This window comes from Acomys minous, assembly GCF_964271855.1.
Source record: "Acomys minous genome assembly, chromosome: 6".
In the NCBI taxonomy this organism is placed as follows: domain Eukaryota; kingdom Metazoa; phylum Chordata; class Mammalia; order Rodentia; family Muridae; genus Acomys; species Acomys minous.
This window is the reverse complement of record NC_140487.1, coordinates 26,768,601-26,788,609: the sequence shown is the minus strand read 5'-3', so window position 1 is coordinate 26,788,609 and position 20,009 is coordinate 26,768,601. Positions and strand designations below refer to the sequence as shown.

Here is a 20,009-nt window from a genome sequence, read left to right as displayed (position 1 = left end):
GAGTCAACTTGTCTATGTACAGTTAACATTTTCTATATACAGTAGAGGTCCTCTCATTTCCTATGAAGATTGTTGCTTTACAATAAATAAGCAATAATGTCCAAAGAAAAAGACAAGATAATCTCGATTATTTCTATTTCATGATACTTTGTGAAAATGTACTTAGACTCTGCTGATGCTAGTAAGTAGTATTTTATACTTCAATAAAAGGAACAGTGACATTTTTAATAGAAAGCTTTCCAACCTAATCCTTAAAATAACAGTATTTAGCCTACTTTCACAATACAACAAACAAACAAAAACAGAATTGCATCTGTTGTTTCTGGTGTAAATTATATAGGGCATTTTCCAGCAGTGCACGTAGCTATGGCTGTTTATAGGAAAGGCTGCATAATTCCCAAGCAGAGTTGTTTTTCGATGCTATAATTGCTCTTGCTGTGATTCACATTGTCTTATTGCCAGATTTTATAATTCAAATGAAAATATTTCCTTGACATTTGAAAACCTGGACGACTTTAAAGTTGTTTCAAAGGAATTAAGATCATTATTAACACCATTACTGCTGTTGTTCTTCTAAACACTATTTTTAGTACTTGTTTTTATTATCATCCATTCCAACTTGATAGTGGAGATTTATCCAGCAGCAGTGATGGGAGCAGGACCCTACAGACACACAGCATCAGTGCTGGACTGTTCTGGATCTGTGGACTTTTGCTGCAGAGATTTGGAGCTTACATTCTGGTGTTGGCCACTCCATTTCTCGCCTTTGCTTCTTTCTGCCTCCCACCTTCAATTTCCTTTACCAGTTGCATGGCTTCCTCCCCTCTCTTTCTAGAATTTACTATTTCAGATTCCCAGGAGCTGGAACGTGGCTGGATCAGCTAATAAACATTGCCTCGTTATGATAGTGTTTCTTTCCCACTTTCAGGGAAGATGTGTCATAGAGCACCAGAGTCAAGAGAGAGTTGGTTTTTTGTTTTGTTTTGTTTTGTTTTGTTTTTTTCAGAATTCTGGCCAGCACCTATCCTGTTTAGGACACAGGTTGAGTTAACCAAGTGTGGTGTGGAGACTGTTGCCATCCCCCATTTGCCTGAGGCAGGTCCGCACTACACAGATTCCCATTTTGTCAGAAACACTTGGAAATGTGTGAAATATTTGATATACCAAAAAAAAAAAAAAAAAAGAAGAAGTAAGAAAGACTATTGTTGGTTGTCTGTTCAGCAGTTATTCTTTCTACTGCCCTTCTGTCCTTAGCTTATTCAACTCTGAGTGCTCATGATATCTCACGAGGAAAAATATTAATCATTTAGTGATAAATGTCCTTGTCAAAGGGCTGGTTTAGGTGGGGCCATGTAATGTAATTCTAGAAAAAGACACAATAAGGAAATGAAAAGGTAAGTTTGTCAAACATTTGCCTTTTAAAGATGCCTTCCTTCCTTCCCTCCTTCCCTCCCTTCTTCCTGTGTTCCTTCCTTCCTTCTTTACTTCCATCCTTTTGTTAAGTCTTGGGATATATTTGTCTTCATGAAGTTCATAGAAATTGCAGCAACTGCACATTAGGGGCATTAGAGGAGCCAATTAGGAGGACAGGCCAACCATTACACTGATTGATGGGAGAGGAGAGATTTGAAAATTCTCTTGGGACTGGAGAGATGACTCAGTAGTTAAGGTCTTTCAGAGGACCTGGGCTCAATTCCAAGCACCCACAACATGGCTTTCAAGTTGGTAACTCTAACTTCAGGGGATAGGATGCCCTTTTCTGGCCTCTGTGAGCACCTGGCATACATGTGGTATACAGGCATACAAGTAGGCAAAACACCTATACTCATAAACCAACAATAATACATTTTTGAGAAGAAAGTACCCTTGTGGGAACTGGACAAGGGTTAGCTTCCCTGGGCAGAAGCCCCCCTCCAGCCCTGTGCTTAATGGACTTAAAGTCAATTTCCCTGGGAGCTAGATGTGGGGGTCGGGGGTAGGGGGGAGTGGGGGGTCACTTCCCTGAGATCCAAACAAAAGCTCACTCTTTCAGATTAGGGCCAGCTTCCCCCTTACCCAGTGTGGGAGACCAGCAGTGTAACAGCTATAGCAGATGAAAAATTTAGATAAGAATCCCCTTGGAAAGTGGGACAGAGGGGAGGACATCCTATTTGGACTCTAGGTGAGAGAATCATGGGAGAATGGGGAAATAGAAGGATCTAGAGGGTCCTAGAAACCTACAAGAAAAACATTATGATGGACGGATCTGGGCTCAGGCGTCCTGCTGAGCACCAGCCAAGGACAATATGGGCAGTAAACTTCGAACCCCTTCCCAGATCTAGCCAATGGACAGGGCATTCTCCACAGTTGAATGGAGAGTGGGGACTGACTTTCACAGGAACTCTGGTGCCCCATATTTGACCACGTCCCCTGGATGGGTAGGCCTGATGACACTCAGAGGAAGGATAGCAGGCTACCAAGAAGAGACTTGATACCTTATGAGCATATACAGGAGGAAGAGGTCCCCCTCAGTCACAGTCATAGGGGAGGGGAGTAAGGGGAAAATGGGAGGGAGGGAGGAATGGGAGGATCCAAGGGATGGGATAACAATTGAGATGTAATATGAATAAATTAATAAAATATATTAAAATAAAAAGTCCCCCTGAAGACTAGCTCCCTCGATACCCCTTACTCAATTAAGTAATGCCAAGGCTGGGAAAGTCCCACTTGCAGTTTCTGCCTTTATTAACCTTGTATCCTAAGGAGACAAGGCCGCCCACCTTCCTCAGCCTTTGGGGAATGGACGGTCCTTGCTCTAGAGCTCGATCAATAAAAAAGGCCCTGTGGACATTGCAGCTGGATGGTCTCTGGTTGTCTACGGAGGTTTTGTGACTTTGGCATTTCACTCTTAGTCTCAATGGTGCTGAGTCACTGCATGTACCAACTCTATAATTACCCTGATATGGCCAGTGGCAGTCTCCAGGTAAAGCTGTCTCAGAGGTAGAACAGAATTCCACAAATCAAATTAATCCTTAAACCAGAGATAAACCTGTTTGGCCAGGCAGTGAGGGTCCAGAGAGATAGATGGTTCAGCCCATGTAGAAGCGGGTATAAACTGGGGAGAAGGACTACCCTAGCACTTTCAGCTCATTCTGGGGTGTAGGGCATCCACACATAATTCTCTCTGCATCTGCCTTCCTTGCTGATGGTTACAAGGCCCAGAGCTTATCTCACAAAGGGAAAAGACTACTAATTGCAGTTACCTATGCATCACTTACTCTTTCAGTTATTAGATAAATCCATAGATAAGTGACATTCTGTGAATTCTAAATATAGCACAATTTGCCTACTACCTACTCCATAACTTAAAATATCTCAAAAGTTCACAAACTATATAATTTTAAGGCTCAAGTTTATTCATTTAAGAGAGTTCAATGTTGAGTGAAAATTCAATTATAATTGCCCTGGAATTTCTTTTTTTAATATTGATTTTAACTTATTATAATTTATTCAGATTATACCCTGATTGTTATCCCCTCACTTGTATCATCCCATTCCCTCCCTCCCTCCCTCCTTTCCTCTTCTGCCCTATCCCCTTCCCTAGACTTTCTGACACAAGGGGGCCTCCTCTCCCACCTGATAGACCAACAATCTATCAGGTCTCATCCCTATAGCCTGCTTCCCTTTCCTCTGTGTACCACCAGGCCTCCCCACCAAGGAGAAGTGGTCAAATTGGTGCCCTGGAATTAATAATAATAAGAGAACAAATATCTTGGTAGCTTAAGTAAGTTTTTAGATGTTGTTGTTGTTTTATCTGCAATATACAACTTAGCACATCTTAGCCGGCTCGCCCATAAAGCCAATAGGAAAGTGTATTCTAGGGATTGATCAGATGGCTCTGTGGTTAAGAGCACTTGCTCTGCCATTGTGAAGTTCTGAGCTCATCCTGAGTCGTCAGGACCCACCTGAAAAGCCAGGCATGGCAGTGTGTTCCTGTAGGGGGCAGATACAAGGGGATCTCAGGAGCTCACTGGCCAAATAGCCTAAACAAAATGGTGAGCTTCATGTGTACACACACACACACACACCCACACACCCACACACAGACACACACACACACACAGACACACACACACACACACACCACACAGACACACACACACACACACACACACACACACAGACACACACACACACACACACACACACACACACACGATGGGGAAGGGAGAATATGACTGTATTTTCAAAGGCAAATGACACAAGGACTTAGTTCCCTAAGTAGAAGTTTAATCATAGATTCTGGAGCATTATGGGTCTGCTATAATATAGCAATTGCTTGCACATGTAATTTATATCTCAAACAAGTGTAGGCACGGTGATCATCATGATGGGCCGGGGGCTCTGAAGTTTACAATTGGGACAACTTTGGCTTGATGACTCATAAAACATTTTTTAGAAGATTTTTAAAACATTGACTCAATGTGTATAAATAGAGTAGCATTATAAATTTATGTCATCATGTATTCTTTTTAGTTATTCATGAAAATTTTATTTATATTTTAGTGCTTTAAATATAGTAAAGACTTTTTGGGCCCATGAAAATGGCTCAGTGGGAAAAGCGTTGACTGTACAAGGCAAAGTTGTCTGTAACCCCAGCTCTGGGATTAGGAGACAGGCAGATTATGGTGCTTGCTGGCCAGCCAGTCTGGTTGAAATAGGTAACTCCTGTTCAATGAGATTAGGTTTCAAAAGATAAGGTGCAGATCAATAAAGGAAGGTACCCAGTGTGAACATCATGCTTCTACATGAGTTTGCATATATTAGCACACCGTCATCAGACACACACACACACACACATACACACACACACACACACACAAAGACAGAGAGAAAGACAGAGAAACAGAGAGAGAGAGAGAGAGAGAGAGAGAGAGAGAGACAGAGAGAGAGAGAGACAGAGAGACAGAGACAGAGACAGAGACAGAGACAGAGACAGAGACAGAGACAGAGACAGACAGACAGAGGAAAAAAATAAAGACTTCACGAAAGCTGTCTTGAGATATCACACTAAAGAGGACATCTACACATATAGGAAACAACTTTTTAGTTGTTACCTGTGAAAGGTTTTATTTTTATTTTTCTTAGTTCAAAAATTGCTCATACAACACAATTTCAACATATTGTTTCCCCTTCCCACAACTGGCCTTTCACATTCTCCTGGCAACCACCCACCTAACTTCATGCCCTTTTTCCTTCTTAAAAAAAAAATAAATAAATAAAAAGGACACACACCTGTGATAGCAGCACTCTGGAGGCAGAGGCAGGCTGATCTCTGTGTGTTTGAGCCAGCCTGGTCTACAAAGTCAGTCGAGGACAGCCAAGGCTACACAGAGAAACCGGTCTCACTGCTTCCCCGACAAAAGGGTACAGAGCTACATAGAGAATCCTTAACAGAGGAATCTCAATTAGTTGAGACTTAGAGAAATGCTCAGCATCCATAATCCCCAGGGAAATGCAAATCAAAATGACTCTGAGATTCTATTTTATAAAATCACAATGGCTAAGATAAAAAACTTTAGTGACAGCACATGCTGGTGAAGTTGTGAAGAAAGGGGAACACTCTTCCTTTGCTGGTGGAAGTGCAAACTTGTACAACCAGTGTGGAGATCAGTCTGGCTCTTTCTCAGGAAATTGGGAATAATACGTCAAGATTCAGCCATACCACTCCTGGGAATATACCCAAAAGATGCTTTACCATACAACAAGGACATTTGCTCAACCATGTTCATAGTAGCTTTATTCATAATAGCTAGAATCTGGAAACAACCTAGATGTCCATCAACTGAAGAATAGATAAAGAAACTGGCACCGCTATACAATGGAATACTACTCAGCTATTAAAATCAGGGAGTTCATGAAATGTGCAGGCAAATGGATGGAACTAGAAAAGATCAACCTGAGTAAGGTAACCCAGACCCAGAAAGACACACATGGTATGTACTCACTTATAAGCAGATTTTAGCCGTATGGTATAGGATAAACGTACTCTAATTCACAGACTCAAAGAAGATAAGCAAAAAGGAGGACCCAAGGGAGGGTGATTATATCTCATTCAGAAGGGGAAACAGAAGAGACAGTGGAAATGGTTAAGAGAGGGAAAAAGGTAGGAGAGGGAATGCAGAGTGAAATGAGGGTGGAGATCAGACCTGGGGAGTGTGGGGATGGGAAGACAGAGGCCTGTAGAGAGAAGAGAAACCATGCGCAGAAGGATCTCTGACAAGCTGAAGACACAGGACAGGGTAGTCTTCTAGGAGGATATGGGGGCGACTCTAGCTGGGACCCCTAGTAGCAAGGGTGTTGTGGTTAATTTAAAAGTAGAGCCTGTAGTCTAATAATGTTTTTATTAGCCTTATAATTATTACAGCAGTATTATGTAACCCGCTATCACAATCAATAAAGACCCAGACACGTGATACATTTTAGAATAGCCTTATTTCACCTGGGGCATGGCAGATATTACCTCCTAAGCTGTCTTTACCTCCCAAGCCCCAATCCCACACCATCTGCTCTAATCATTTCTATCTGGGCTACTTTCATGCCATAAATGCTTATTTTCTCATCTGGGCCACTTTCCTCCATCCACACTGATTTGGCCACACTAAGCCATTTTAGCTCCCTCCTTCCTTCCTCCTTTGATAGCCGTCTGCTTCTCCTCCTGTGATCTTCTGTCCCCTGGGAACCGTCACCATGCCTGCCTTCCTCCAGCTCTGCCCAGGTATTGTTAAACAGGAACAATTTCTTAGGCAAGGTTTACATAACAAGGAAAGGTATACATGAGAATGTGCTCGACTGGGCAGCAACCAAATCTTGGGGGCCAGTGATTACCACTAGAATATATAACACTAGACCAACCCCCAACACAGGGGTCATGGAGACTGAAGAAGACACCCTCTAACTAGACACGATTCCTAGTGGAGGGAGGGGAACACCAACACACCCACAAAAACTTCGACCCAAAATGTACCTTGCCTACAAGATGTGCACGGATAAAGGAGAGCAGAAGTTGAGGGAGTGTCCAACCAGTGTCTGGCCCAACCTGAACCCCAACCCATGGGAGAGAGCCACCCTTAACGCTGTTGATGATACTCTGCTGTGCTTGCAGACAGGAGCCTAGTGTAGCTGCTACACCCAGCAGCAGATCCAAACAGAGGCAGAGACTTATTGCCACACTTTTGTGGGAAAGTGGGCAGATGGATAGAAGGACCTGGAGGTGACAGGAGCTCCACAAAAAGACCAACAGAGCCAACTAACCAGAAGATCTTGCAGAGACAGAAGCACCTACCAAGGACCATGTATAGACTGGACCTAGGCCTCCTATACTGTTGTGTCGGGTGGGAAGCTCAGGCTTCATATTGGGTCCCCTAGTAAGGAGAGCACGGGTTGTCTCTGACATTGACTCCGTTGCTTGTTTTTTTGATCACTTCCCCACCAGGCCACTTTCCCTTGCCAGGCCACGGCAAAAGAGGATGTGCTCAGTCCTAATGAGCTGGAGTAGGTGGGTGGGGCTCCCCTTTCTGAGGAGTAGAGGAGGGGTGAAGAGGGAGGAGAAGAGGGAGGGGGCTATATTTTGGATGTAAAGTGAAAAAATTAATTAATTAAAAAAAGACCCAAACCCAACGAACTAAAAAAAGCACATACACACATTAAAACAAATTGTTGTGTTGGCCAACAATTTGTAAGTATGAGGCTTGCCCTGGATTGTGTCATTCCATCAAAGAAAATTGATTTTCCCCTCTTCTAGCAAATATCGTTTACATATAACTTCTTGGTTAGGGGCGTGACTTTGTGTCCACTTTCTTGTCCTCACTGTTGGGATTTTGACTAGCTTGAACTTGTACAGGTTTTATACATACTATGACAGTCTGAGTCCATATGTGCATCAGTCCTGTTGTGTCTTGGAAATGCTGTTTCCTTGAGGTCGTTCATTACTTCTGGCTCTTACAATCTTTTTACCTTTCTTCTTCATAGATCCTTGGGCCTTGAGAGGAAAGGAATGATAGAGACATCACGTTCAGGGCTGAGTGTTGCAAGTCTTTCACCATGCGCATTGTCCATTTGTTGGTTTCTGTATTAATTATCATCTACTATAGGAAGAAGATTCTCTGATGAGGGTTGAACAATGCGCTGATCTATAGATATAGCAATATATCATTAGAAGTCATTTTATTGCTATGTTTCTTTAGCAAAATAATAGTTCGTGCTAAGGTCCGTAGCCTATCTGGTCTTAGTTTCTTGGTCTCATTAACAGAGTCAAGTATTCATTCCATCCCATTGAAATGGCCATAGATGCAATTTTAAAATTGATCTTAACTCCCCTAACTGTTGTACCACTATAATCCTGGTGGGTGTGTCTTTTAGGCCAGTCACTATTACAGCTTGTAGGGCTTATAGCTGGGTGAGAGCGATGATTATTTTTCTCCTTTGGTAGCATGTATACATACCATCCAGCACTAAGAATGCTAGTCAGTAGGGATGAGGCTTCTGGTAGAGCCCAAGCTCAATTTCCCCATGCTCAATGACATACACATGTAGTGTCTTCAGCAGTAGGTTGAGGAGGATAACCAACAGCATTGGCAATAGCCTATGATGTTTTTAGGTACAAGTTCTGGCTAGACAAAATTCCAACACTGAGAACTCCTTTGACAATGACTGAAAAAAGATGTAACCCATTCATAGTACTGGGGATGTTATTTGGTAGCAATGATATATCCATCTGAGTCATTCTCTCCATCCATTATATGTGATTCTATTTGAATTCATTTTATACAGGCGTCCATTTTAGAAAGCTTCTACAGTAGCAGATTTCCTTATGTAGAATGTCTCAGCGGTTAAGAGCACTGGATGCTCTTGTAAAGAACCTGGATTCAATTCCCAGCATCTACATTGTGGGTCACAGCTATCTCTAACTGTAGGTCCATGGGATCTTATATTCCCTTCTGGCCTCCATGGGCACTGCATCCACACATTATATAGACACACACGCACATACAGTAAACTAAAGAAGAAGATGAATATCTAAGTCATACAAGAAGGTTGTTTAGAAGACTTTAAGCAAATAGCTTCAAAATGTTGATGATGTTTTGCTTTTCATTTCTGTGTGTGTGTGTGTGTGTGTGTGTGTGTGTGTGTGTGCGCGCACACACACACACACATATGCATGTAGAGTTCAGAGGACGACTCGGGAGAGTTTGTTATCTCCTTCCACTCTGTGAATCCGAGGACTGAAGTTAGGTTGTGAGGCTTGGCAGCCAGTGTCCTTATCCACTGAGCCATCTTGCCAGCTCCTTTTCCATTCCTTTTTATTTTCTTTGCTCTGTCTTTTTCTGTGTGTAATAGACTAATAATTGTAAGAAAAATAATATACATGATACCTTAAAATGGTTAAGTTATGGGTATCAAATTAAAATTTTCTAATAGAAAGCTGTAGTAAAACATACCTTTAACATGTAATTGTGTTCTTGTAATTTCCTAGGCCTGGTGCTGGATGGAGAGTTGGCTGTGCTCAGCCATGGAACAATAGGTGGTAGAGGCAGTCCAGCTTTCTATTTTTGTAGAAGCACTATTTGTGTAGCATGTTCGCTCCCTCCCTCCCTCCCTCGTTCTTCTTCCTTCTTTCCTTCTCTGTAAAGTGTTGATGTTGTTTTAAAATCTGAAATAAAGTGGATAAAGTAGGTATGTGTGAACTTGATGCCAGTTTTCAAATGTGATGGATATTCAAAACCACATCTTTCCCCTGCAGCCCTAGGGACCAAACCCAGGGCCTGGAGCGTCCTGAGCAACCTCTGCTACTGAGTTGTCTTCCGCTGCAGGACCGTCTTTAACTGCTCCTTCTTTTCTGTTGTTGCAGTGAGCTTCTGTCCTCTAGTTATGTGGAGAGACATATAGAACACGGAGGCAAGGCTGTGGAAAACAAAGTAAGTCAAATTTCTCTTCCTTTGTGGGGAATCTTTTTATACACTGAGTTTGGGACCCAGGACTTCAAGCTTACTAGACATGCATTTTACCAATTGAGCTGTACTCCTTTAATGAAAATTGTGCCTGATTTAAAGAATGCCAAAAATCAGTCTCTTAAAGGGACACAGTTGTCAGTGAGCAATCAAGTATAAAACCAAATGTAGTGCATCTGATTTAGCGTGTGAATATGAATGTGAGAAGAGGAACACATTCATATGAAAAATTCAATTGCTGGTTGGAAAAATCTTTAAAATTGTCATTTTAATTTAAAAACAGTTAAAAAGGTAATCCTAAGACAGAGATGCACATAAAATCATGGGTGGACTGAGAAGTTATTCAAAGGAAGCACCTATGACTTCCATCTCGTTCTAGCCGGATGATCATTGAGCCCAAGTGTTGATGTGCACACCCAAGTGCTGCCTCCTTCCCATCCAGAGCCCCGTGAAAGGACCATGCTCACTTGTGATGCTGTCCTCTTAGTACTGTGACGTATGGTTTTATTACCAAAGCATGTGTCTATTTAGTTTAGGTTTGTCTACTTGTGTTTTAGAGTGTCTCAAAATTTATTTTATCTTTTTGCGCCTCATAATTCACTTGCTGAAGAAATGAAATTGTTTATCTTACCCAGTTTCTTAGAGTCCGCATTTTAGTGTTAATTATAGTTTTACATTGAGAGCAAGTTAAAATATACCTTAATGATTATCTTTAAAAGAACAGTTTATTTTGCCTTTACTGCTTTTAGGTTTCATTGAATGCAGTTTTATCCTGCACAATCTAATTTGATTGATTGATTGATTGATTGATTGATTGACTGATTGATGATTTTTTTTTCAAGACAGGGTTTCTCTGTGTAGCCTTGACTGTCTTGGACTCACTTTGTAGATCAGGATGGCCTCAAACTCACAGAGATCCACCTGTCCCTGCCTCCCTGATTTCTGGATTACAGGTGTGCGCCACCACACCTGGTTTATAATCCTGATTTTAAAGTTCTATTATAGCTGTTTTTATACCTTTCCCCCTCAAGGTTATAAAAAGTCTTTATGTACAAAAGAGATACATATTTTTGTTCTTTTAATAGGACAAAAATTTCATCTTTACCATTTATTTATTTATTTACTTATTTGATTTATTTAAAAACTAAGTTCCAGGAGCCAGGGAGATGACTTAGTCAGCAACAAGCATGGGGGCTTGTATTTTGGTCTCCAGCTCTTATATGTGAAGCCAGGCAGGAGCCACACCTGGAGCCCATCACTCGGGAGACCGACACAGATTTCTAGGGCCAGTGGCCAGCTAAGTCTAATTAGGTTGTTCAGCTGAATGTTCATTGAGTCTAATACTCAGTCTCAGAAACTAAAGTGAAAAGTGATTATAGAAGACACTGATGTCAGCCTCTAGCCTTTACACACACAGGCGTAGGTGTGGATGTACACTTATACACATGTACACATATATACATATGTACCCCTTGCAATAAAAATAAAATGAAATTCTAAACATAACCCTGTATTTAGAGTATACTTTTTTGTGTTTGTATGAACTTTTTTATGTCTACACCTGTGTTCTATTTAAATTGTGTCCTTTATAAATAATGATAACTGCTGTCTGAGTATCTGCAACATGCTAGAGACATAATTTTCTCTGCCTCATAATCAATACAGCATTCCTTGGAGATATGTATTGTCTCCTTTTTATAAGGGGATACAAGTAAGACTCCTTAAAGTATTAAATTCTGCACAAGACAATTACAAAGTAGCAAACAACATTGGAATTTAAATCCAAGATCATCCAATATTAATTTATATGAAGAATTGTGTATACATATATATATATATTTAAATGTACTTTTTTTTTTTTTTTGAGAAAAAGAGATTCTATAGTCTGGGCTGGCCTCAAATTCACTTCCATCCTTCTGCCTTGGCCTTCCAAAAGCTCAAATTACAGGCATGAGCCACCATACCTGTCACCAACAAATTGAAAGCATTTAAAATACAGTAGGAATACAGCTTTTAATTTTGAATGTAGAGGATGACAACTTTGGATCTGAGAGTAAGCAAAATGGAGGTAATGACTAGAGACAACATATTCCAAATCATACAGTTTGCTGGTTTTAAGTTACAGGTTTTTTGCCGTTTTTGTTGTTGTTGTTAACTTTTTTTGAGGGGGAGGTCTTTGAACCGAAACTGGGTAGCTGAAATTTCCAGTTACATAGGCACAGTATTACAAGACTACTAATGATAAAACTAGTGTTCCTTGCTAATGATTTGGTTATGCACTCATCTGTGGTCCACCCTCAGAGTGACCTGTGGTCATCAACAGATCATCAGTGGAGCTGCCGTCCTGCTTTACAGAAGGTCTCCCAGCTGCAGGTAGAGGCTAGACCCACTACCTTCATGGACAGGCTTCTACCAGCCCATCTACCAGATCGGCTGTAGTGCATAAATTAGGAGGGCCATGAAAAGTGAAGTGGGTTGTAGTAGTCCTTGTGGTATGAATCTGTAATTGATTTTGGAGGTTTCGAAAAAAACAGCAACAATAACATTATTGTCTTTAATCCACAAAGTAAAGTGGTAACTTACCTAAAGACCCTGTAGGTTTTATCTCAGCTTGGGTTAAACTAACTTTCATTAGCTTTTCTGGATTGGCAGTTGCCTTAGGGCAAATGGTGGTGACACATCTGCTTTATTTTCCCTACATGAGCATCTCAGGAAAATAACCCTAGCACAAGGTTTCGAAGGGGAGAGATGGAAAACCATTTTCATGTGCTAGAGACTTGACCAGTGGGTGAGGGGTCAGGTTTCCTCAGGGCCAGAAAGCAAAGTTGGCAGTGCTGTGGAGATGGGATTTATCTGCCACTGATGAGAGGCCGTGGCCATTCATTAGTGTCATTAGTTCTGATAGTACTTTTGTTAAATTCTTTTATCTCTGATGATAATAACAAAAAACAATGGCAATGAGTGTCTATTTTAATTAGCCTAGGTTATCTCTAAATATTATTATCCCAGCTTGCTTTTGTGTTAGAGTTCTCAACAGTAAGGTTAAGTGTGTAGAGAGAGGATCAACTTTGGCTTGTGTGCATTTGATTCTCACAAGAAATCATTGCATCAGCGTCTTGATTGGGTTTTCAGTGGCAGAGGAAAGATGGAGAAGAATACAAAAGAGTGTGGGTCAGGGCTAAAGTCTGGAACCTGCTAAGAGGTGGAAGAAGGTGCTGTGTGATGGGTAGCAGGTGTCAGAGGACAACGTGCTTAATCACAAGAAAGGTTACAGTGACACTAGAGGAACCTTTCACTCCAATGAAATGTGTTCTAATTTACATTAAAAATATTTTAAGGCAAACCCAATGGCCCTTGTTTCGGAAGCAAATGGGGAGTTGATACAGAAGCAAAGAGAATGTCTGAGTTTTTCTACAGCCTCATAGGGTTAGAGTGCTATATTCTGTCTCTGTCTGTCTGTCTGTCTGTCTGTCTGTCTCTCTGTGTATGTGTGTCCCCATGCCAGAGCGTGTTGGAGGTGAAAGCTGAACTCAGATCCTCAGTCTTGGCAGCGCATGCCTTTGATCCGTAGAGCCATCTTGCTGTCCCACCACTGAATATTTCCTCCTTGGCATAGTATCATCTTCCTGCAGACACCTGACTACTAAATTCCTTTAGCATTCATTTTTCTAAATCATATTTCCAGAAACATTTCTTTGTTTCTTAAAATCCTACCCTAATCTTTTCTTTTCTTTTCTTTTTTAATGAATAAGTTAATGACGGGGGGGTGGGGGGGGAAGATACTGTAAGGACAGTTGTAAGAAATCATTCTGAAAAAAAAAATTAAATGTGGCAACAGATATTTTCTTGTTTGTTTTGCTTTTTTGTTTTTTCAGACAGGGTTTCTCTGTGTATCCCTGGCTGACCTGAGCTTGCTCTGTAGTCCAGGCTGGCCTAGAACTCACAGAGATCCACTTGCCTTTGCCTCCCAAGTGCTGGGATTAAAGGTGTGTGTCACCACCGTTCTCAGCAACAGATATTTTCTTAACTTTGTATTTTACACGAACCTAAGCAGCACTAGTAGAAAACTCCACTGCATTTTAGGTTCTCTTGTCTCCTTTTCTGGACTACTCTCCAGGCAGCCCAATTCCTAACCTTCAAGCAATTCAGAAGTGTCTAAATTGCTGAAGGAATAGTGTTCTGGATATATATTTTAAGGTGTTTATTTGTAAAAAGCAAACCTAAAGTCCCATTACAAATAATTCTTCTATAGTGTGATGCAATGTTGTAGACTTTTTTCTTTTTTCCATTAATTAATTAACTAATTAATTAACTTTATATCCTGATTGCAGCCCCACCTCTCTCTTCCCAGTCCCACCCTCATACCCACCTCATACCCTGTCTTTCCCACTTCCATTGGTACCAGCCCACCCTGGCACATCAAGTCAAAGCAGGACTAGTAGATTTCTTTCTAAGTTGAACACAATCAGCTTTCTTCGTGATAAAATTTAGATAATCTAAGATGTCATTGTTTATTCACTATATTCTATTATTTCTACTTTTTGGAAAAATGACAGGACCTTTAGTTCATGTGTTTTTCAATATACAACTCAAATTCTTTCATATAATTGAATAGTATAAACATGTTTCCTTTTGATCTCAGGAAGTAAAAAATTAACAGTCAGTATATCTTATAAATATATTTGTTGCATCAGAAAAGGTAAACACAGAAGTCAGTCTGCTTTTGTTTATCTGGGACATCAAATTTCTTTATTGATTCTCAGAACTGTTTTAACCTTTGAGATCCCTTCAATAAGCTACTAAGGAGGAAAGAAAAACTGGCCTTTGTTGTGCAGTTAATTTTGCTGCCTGTGTTAGAGCAGAGTTGTCCTCAACATTGCGTCAGTTGTAAATCGGAAGCAGAAACCTGTCATTTTTTCAAGTAGCTTCTTAGTGTATCTTTGACTTGGGAAGCTGCCTTTGAGATATAATGCCAAGTGATCTATGCCAGGCTATTCTTTCCATCCCTACCCTCCTCTCCCTTGTCCTCTCCTCCCTTTCCTTCCTCCCCCCTTCCTTTTTCTTCTCTCATCTCTTTCTTCCAGGCTTTACTATGTAGCTCGGGCTGGCTTTGAACTTAGTTTTCCTGACACATCCTACTGAGTACTGCCACTGCTGTGAGCGAGTGTGCCTCCATGCCTTGTTTACTAAACCATTTTCTATTTCATTTTTCTGGTTTTTTTTTTTAAGAACTCAGTAACAGCCCTCCTTTCCCAAATTGCAACTCTTACCTAAACTTTATCATATATTTGAGACACATCTTTTTTTGTCTAGAACTCTAAATGCAGCAGCCTTTCCAGAGACTCTCGGGTAATACTTAGTTACCTTCAAAGTCACTGAGTCATATGGGCTGGGGAGATGATTTTAGAAAGGAATAGAAAAAAATGGATCTATTTATAGAGGCTGTTACTTAAGCATATATTTAGATCCTAGGCTCTGTGGAGATAGGGAGGCCTCCATCCAAGTGAAAGGAATTCAGTGATGTGCACTTTAAGGGTGACTGTTGGGGAATGGCAGCCAAGGATCAGCAGTCCTTGGAGGTGCACTACCATGGAGCTCAGTCCACAGCCCTGGAACATAAACTCTTTAGCAGAGTATGTGTGTTCAAAGTGTGTAAAATGATTGTGAATAATCAATGAAGCAATGATGGGAATATTTGACAAGTGCAGCCACCATGGGTTGGAATCTGTAGTTTTGGTTGGTTGGTTAGGCTTTTTGTTTTGTTTTGTTTTGTTTTCTAGCTGTACTTCCTGGGAGATTTAGGTTAAGCACTCACCTTGGCGCTAAGCTTGACTTCTTATTGCAGGACAGAAGGCACGTTTCTTTGGATGCGGGAGATACAAGTCTTGACATGCACATCCGCATGCCCTACCTGAGTTCAGAATAGGAAAACTTCAGATTCCATTGATCAGATGTGGAATGTGTCTCAATTACTTTTCTATTGCTGGGGAAAGACACCAACCAAGGCAACTTATGAAAGAAAGCGTGGACCCGGGGGTTTGCCTGCTGTTTCAGAGAGCAAGTGTATGGCCCTTATGGAGGGAGGCATAGCAGTAAGCAGCCGACTGGCGCTGGAGCAGTAGCCAAGAGCTTGCTTCTGATCCACAAGCAAGAAGCGGGGAGGGTGGGGGATGAAGCACTCACTGCTGTGGCCTGGGCTTTTGAAACCTTAAAGGTGTCACGATGCTATTATTTTATTTTTAAGCCTAGGTCTTACTGTGTGGCTTACTTACTGGCTCTGCCTCATAATGCTGAAATTTTAGGCATGCTCCACCATGTCCCTGCTTAATTAATTCTGTTATACTTTAATCATTATTCCTAAACTGCTGACATAGTTTTTTTAAAATTGTTAAATAATTTTATTAGTTCTTTGAGAATTTCATATAATGTATTTCATATACTGTATTTTCACACAATGTTGCATTTACTCTCTACTTGTTTCTCCCAGTTCTATCCTCAACCTCCTTACCCACCCTCCAACTTTGTGCCTTTTTTTTTTTAAATGCACCATGCGAAATTTCTGCTGCTCATATACTCAGTGGATGTGAGGCCAGCCAGGAGAGCATTATCAACCTACCAGGGGCCACGCCTCTAAAGAAAACTGACTCTCCTCCAGAAGTCATCAATAGCTCCTTAGTTAGGGATGAGGATTCCTGAACCTTTTTCTCCTCTATGCTAGAATGTTAGATGACTTGTCTTATGCAGACAGCCACAGCTGCTGTGAGTTCGTCAGTACAGTGGTCCGGTCAGCTAGAAGACACTGTTTAATTCTGGTCTTCCTCTGGCTCTTAAAGTCTTTTCTGTACTCTCATCTTCAATGGTCTGTGAGCTTCAGGTAGGTGTGGGGCATGATATTGGTGACTCATTTGTGGCTGAGCCCTGCACAGATCTCTACTTTGATCAGTTATCAGTTTATATGTTGACCACAATCAACTGCACAAAGAAAATTTCCTGGTAAGGACTGAGCGTATGGGCATGGAGATGCAAATTTAGACAAATTTGCCATTTGGCAAAGTCATAGTAGGTTTATCTGGCATCTGTGAACTCCTCAACCATAAGTTCTTGAGAAGAGTTACAACACCAGATATGCATTTTTTAATTTTTAGTTTTATTTATTTATTTATTTTGTGGAACAAGTCTTAACTCAAGCAGAAAGTGGTTGGTTAGCACCATAACATCTGTGCTGCTATTGCATCCATGGGTTTATTGCCATACAAGTCACTGTTGTAGTTCACAGGGTTCACAGCGGGGTTACTCTATTGACCTTTTGGCTCATCAGTAGCACCTTCCAGTTTGATGAAATCTAGCCATTAGGGAAGATGCTTCCTGGTCAGTACCAACTTTATTTCTCTATATACTATGACCAAAGTATGTGGTAGCTTCAGCAATAAGGTCTCACCATCAAGTTCTGGTGGCAACAAAAGATAGTAGCAATCGCCTGTATTGTTGTAGCAGTGTGGGAGTCAGCTCTGACCAGCAGCTTAAGGAGAGAGAACCCATACCTGGCCCTGCATTTTCATTTGGTAATCTGTGGCTTCTGGGAGCTGCATTATCCCCTGTGTGGGATATAGTCAATTAAAATTATTTATATGAATACATATTTATTCAGGGAGTTTACAATAGAAATTTTCCATATGGCTTTTTAAAACATCCTTATTCTTAATTATCTCTTCCCCAACTCCCCCATCTGCTCCACTCTCCTATCACTGTCCCTTACATTCCTACCCTTTAAAAACTTGTTGTTAGTAAAATATAATCACACTATTTTCCCCTTTCCTTCTTCCAACTCTTCTCCTGCACTCCTCATTTTGCTCTCTATCAAGTTCACCCTCTCCCCTTTCCTGAGACAAGGTCTTACTATGTAGCTCATAGTAACCTGAGCCTCACTATGTAGCCTAAGATAATCTTAAACGCTTAGTAGTCAACTACCTCTGCTTCCCAAGGGATGAGATTATAAGCATGAGCTATCACACTTGGCTCATAAGAAAAAAGATTATTTTTTGAAACTGTGGCTTATGTGGCCCAGGCCAGCCTTGAGCTCAGTTTGGCCTTAGACTGCTCTGGCTACCTTCATCTTCCAAGTGCTGGGGTTGCAGGCATGCATGGATACTCCTAGAATTACATGTACATATGTATTTATTTATGTATATATATAATATGTATTTATAGTATTAATTTTTATAATTTAATATATAAATATAATATATTAAATCTATGTTATATTAAATATATAACTTCAAGGTAGAATTATTCTATAAGAATGAGAACTAGACTTTCTAAATGACAAATATAAAGTGGGTTTAATCTTATGACCATTTAATAAATAACTGAACTGAACTTCATAGACAGTAGTGGGGTGCAGTTCTAGAATATCCTTGTTTAGAATCCACTCTGTAATGGCAAATAGGGCCAGTACTGGGAACTTTGTCCTGTGAGTCTTGTGGGTGTGAACTGATGCTCATTTTAACGTACTTTTGTTTGAACTAAAATGGAAAACTCAGTTTTCTTAGTTATTGGTGAAAGAACCATGGCATTTTCCAAAAGTATCTTAAATTTTCAATAAAAGTATAGCTGGACTAAACAGTTTTCATGATCATTGAGTGTTGGGGCCCTGGTTTTTGTTGGCTAATAATTACTAAGTTAGTATCCTATAGAAAGAGTGCATTTTAATTGGCATTCTACTAACTCAAGCCTCAAATTAAGTCTTATTTGGACTTATTTTAGTTGTTTAATGTTATTTGCTTAGGACAGTTAATGGCTTTTCCTGCTAATACAAACCTACTGTGTTCCCTTAATGAGGCACATTTTATTCAGTAAATGAAACACTTGTTTTCAGTGTCATTAAAATATAAGATGATTAGGCTGGGTATGGTGACAGACTCCTTAAATCCCAGCACCCAGCAGGCATAAGCAGGTGGTGCTCTTGTGAGTTTGGGCCAGCCTTGTCTACACAATGGGTTCCAGGTCATCCAGGGCTACATAGTGAGACCTTGTCAGGAAAAAAACAAAACCCAAACAAACAAACAAACAAACAAATTTGTTTTATTAGAGTCCCCAAATGTTATATCTTATAAATTAATACTTATTATAATGCTAGTGTTACTACTGCAGAGTTCCTATTGTCTTAACACTGACCTGATACTAATATTAATAACTGGGCTGAGGAATAAGAAAAGAACTCACAGTGCTTGAAGTAGTAACAAGAGTGAGTATATACTGTGTAGGGACACTGGTGGACATGTTTCACTATGAATTAAGCAATCTTTTCTTTGTCAACCTCGATTTGCATATGAAGAGACTGAGACATAGGGGGCTGAATTTAACTGGCTCAAGAATTTGGAGTCAAGAAGTCTGGTACTAGGATTTGTGCTTTTATCCATCACAGCCTCAGGCTCTCTGGAAATAATCGTAGTAGCAGCGGAATTAAAATGTAAATTTTTTGACTCCAACACTTAAGTAACATCTCCTTTGGCAGTTTTATTTAGTAAGCCGTAATGTGGAGATGTAATTGGTTCAGATGAGTCTCAATTATCCCCAATAGAAAATTTCTATTCTTTCAAAGACCAAGTGCCTCCAAAGGATGCCCTATATTTTCAACCATTTGTTCTTGCAGTTATTTTTAGTCCCTCTTTGTTCTCTATAGAAGTTAAATTGTGCATTGTTCGTTACAGGGGAACATAGTGGCTTCCAAGCCATTATGTCTGAAGTATGTTGCTGCCTTGCACATGGCAAACACATGCTCCATTCTCCTGCCCATCTTGTGCCTACATATACATTTATCTGCCTCTGGAGAAAATGTGCACTTTTATGAGCAAGAGCAACGAAGCTGAAACATATCATCCTCTTGCCAAAAGCTTGAAGAGATTTGATTACATCCTTGCCGAAGTGCTTTAAAATGTCCACCCTCCTCCCCCATCCTCTGCTTTCTTCTCAGCGCACAAAGGAGCTGCACAAATCTAATAAACAAATGGAGAAGATGTC

General features: G+C 40.6%; 1 protein-coding gene across 20 annotated transcripts in view; it reads left to right on the top strand.

The window, feature by feature from the left end:
- ADAM22 (ADAM metallopeptidase domain 22) overlaps positions 1-20,009 on the top strand; it is a 215,659-nt gene that overhangs the window by 101,881 nt on the left and 93,769 nt on the right. For all 20 annotated transcript variants that reach the window (XM_084785430.1, XM_084785449.1, XM_084785443.1 and 17 more), the window contains exon 4: positions 9,890-9,956. In XM_084785430.1, the coding sequence (XP_084641556.1) occupies positions 9,890-9,956 (67 nt within the window). The remainder of the gene's footprint in view (positions 1-9,889; positions 9,957-20,009) is intronic.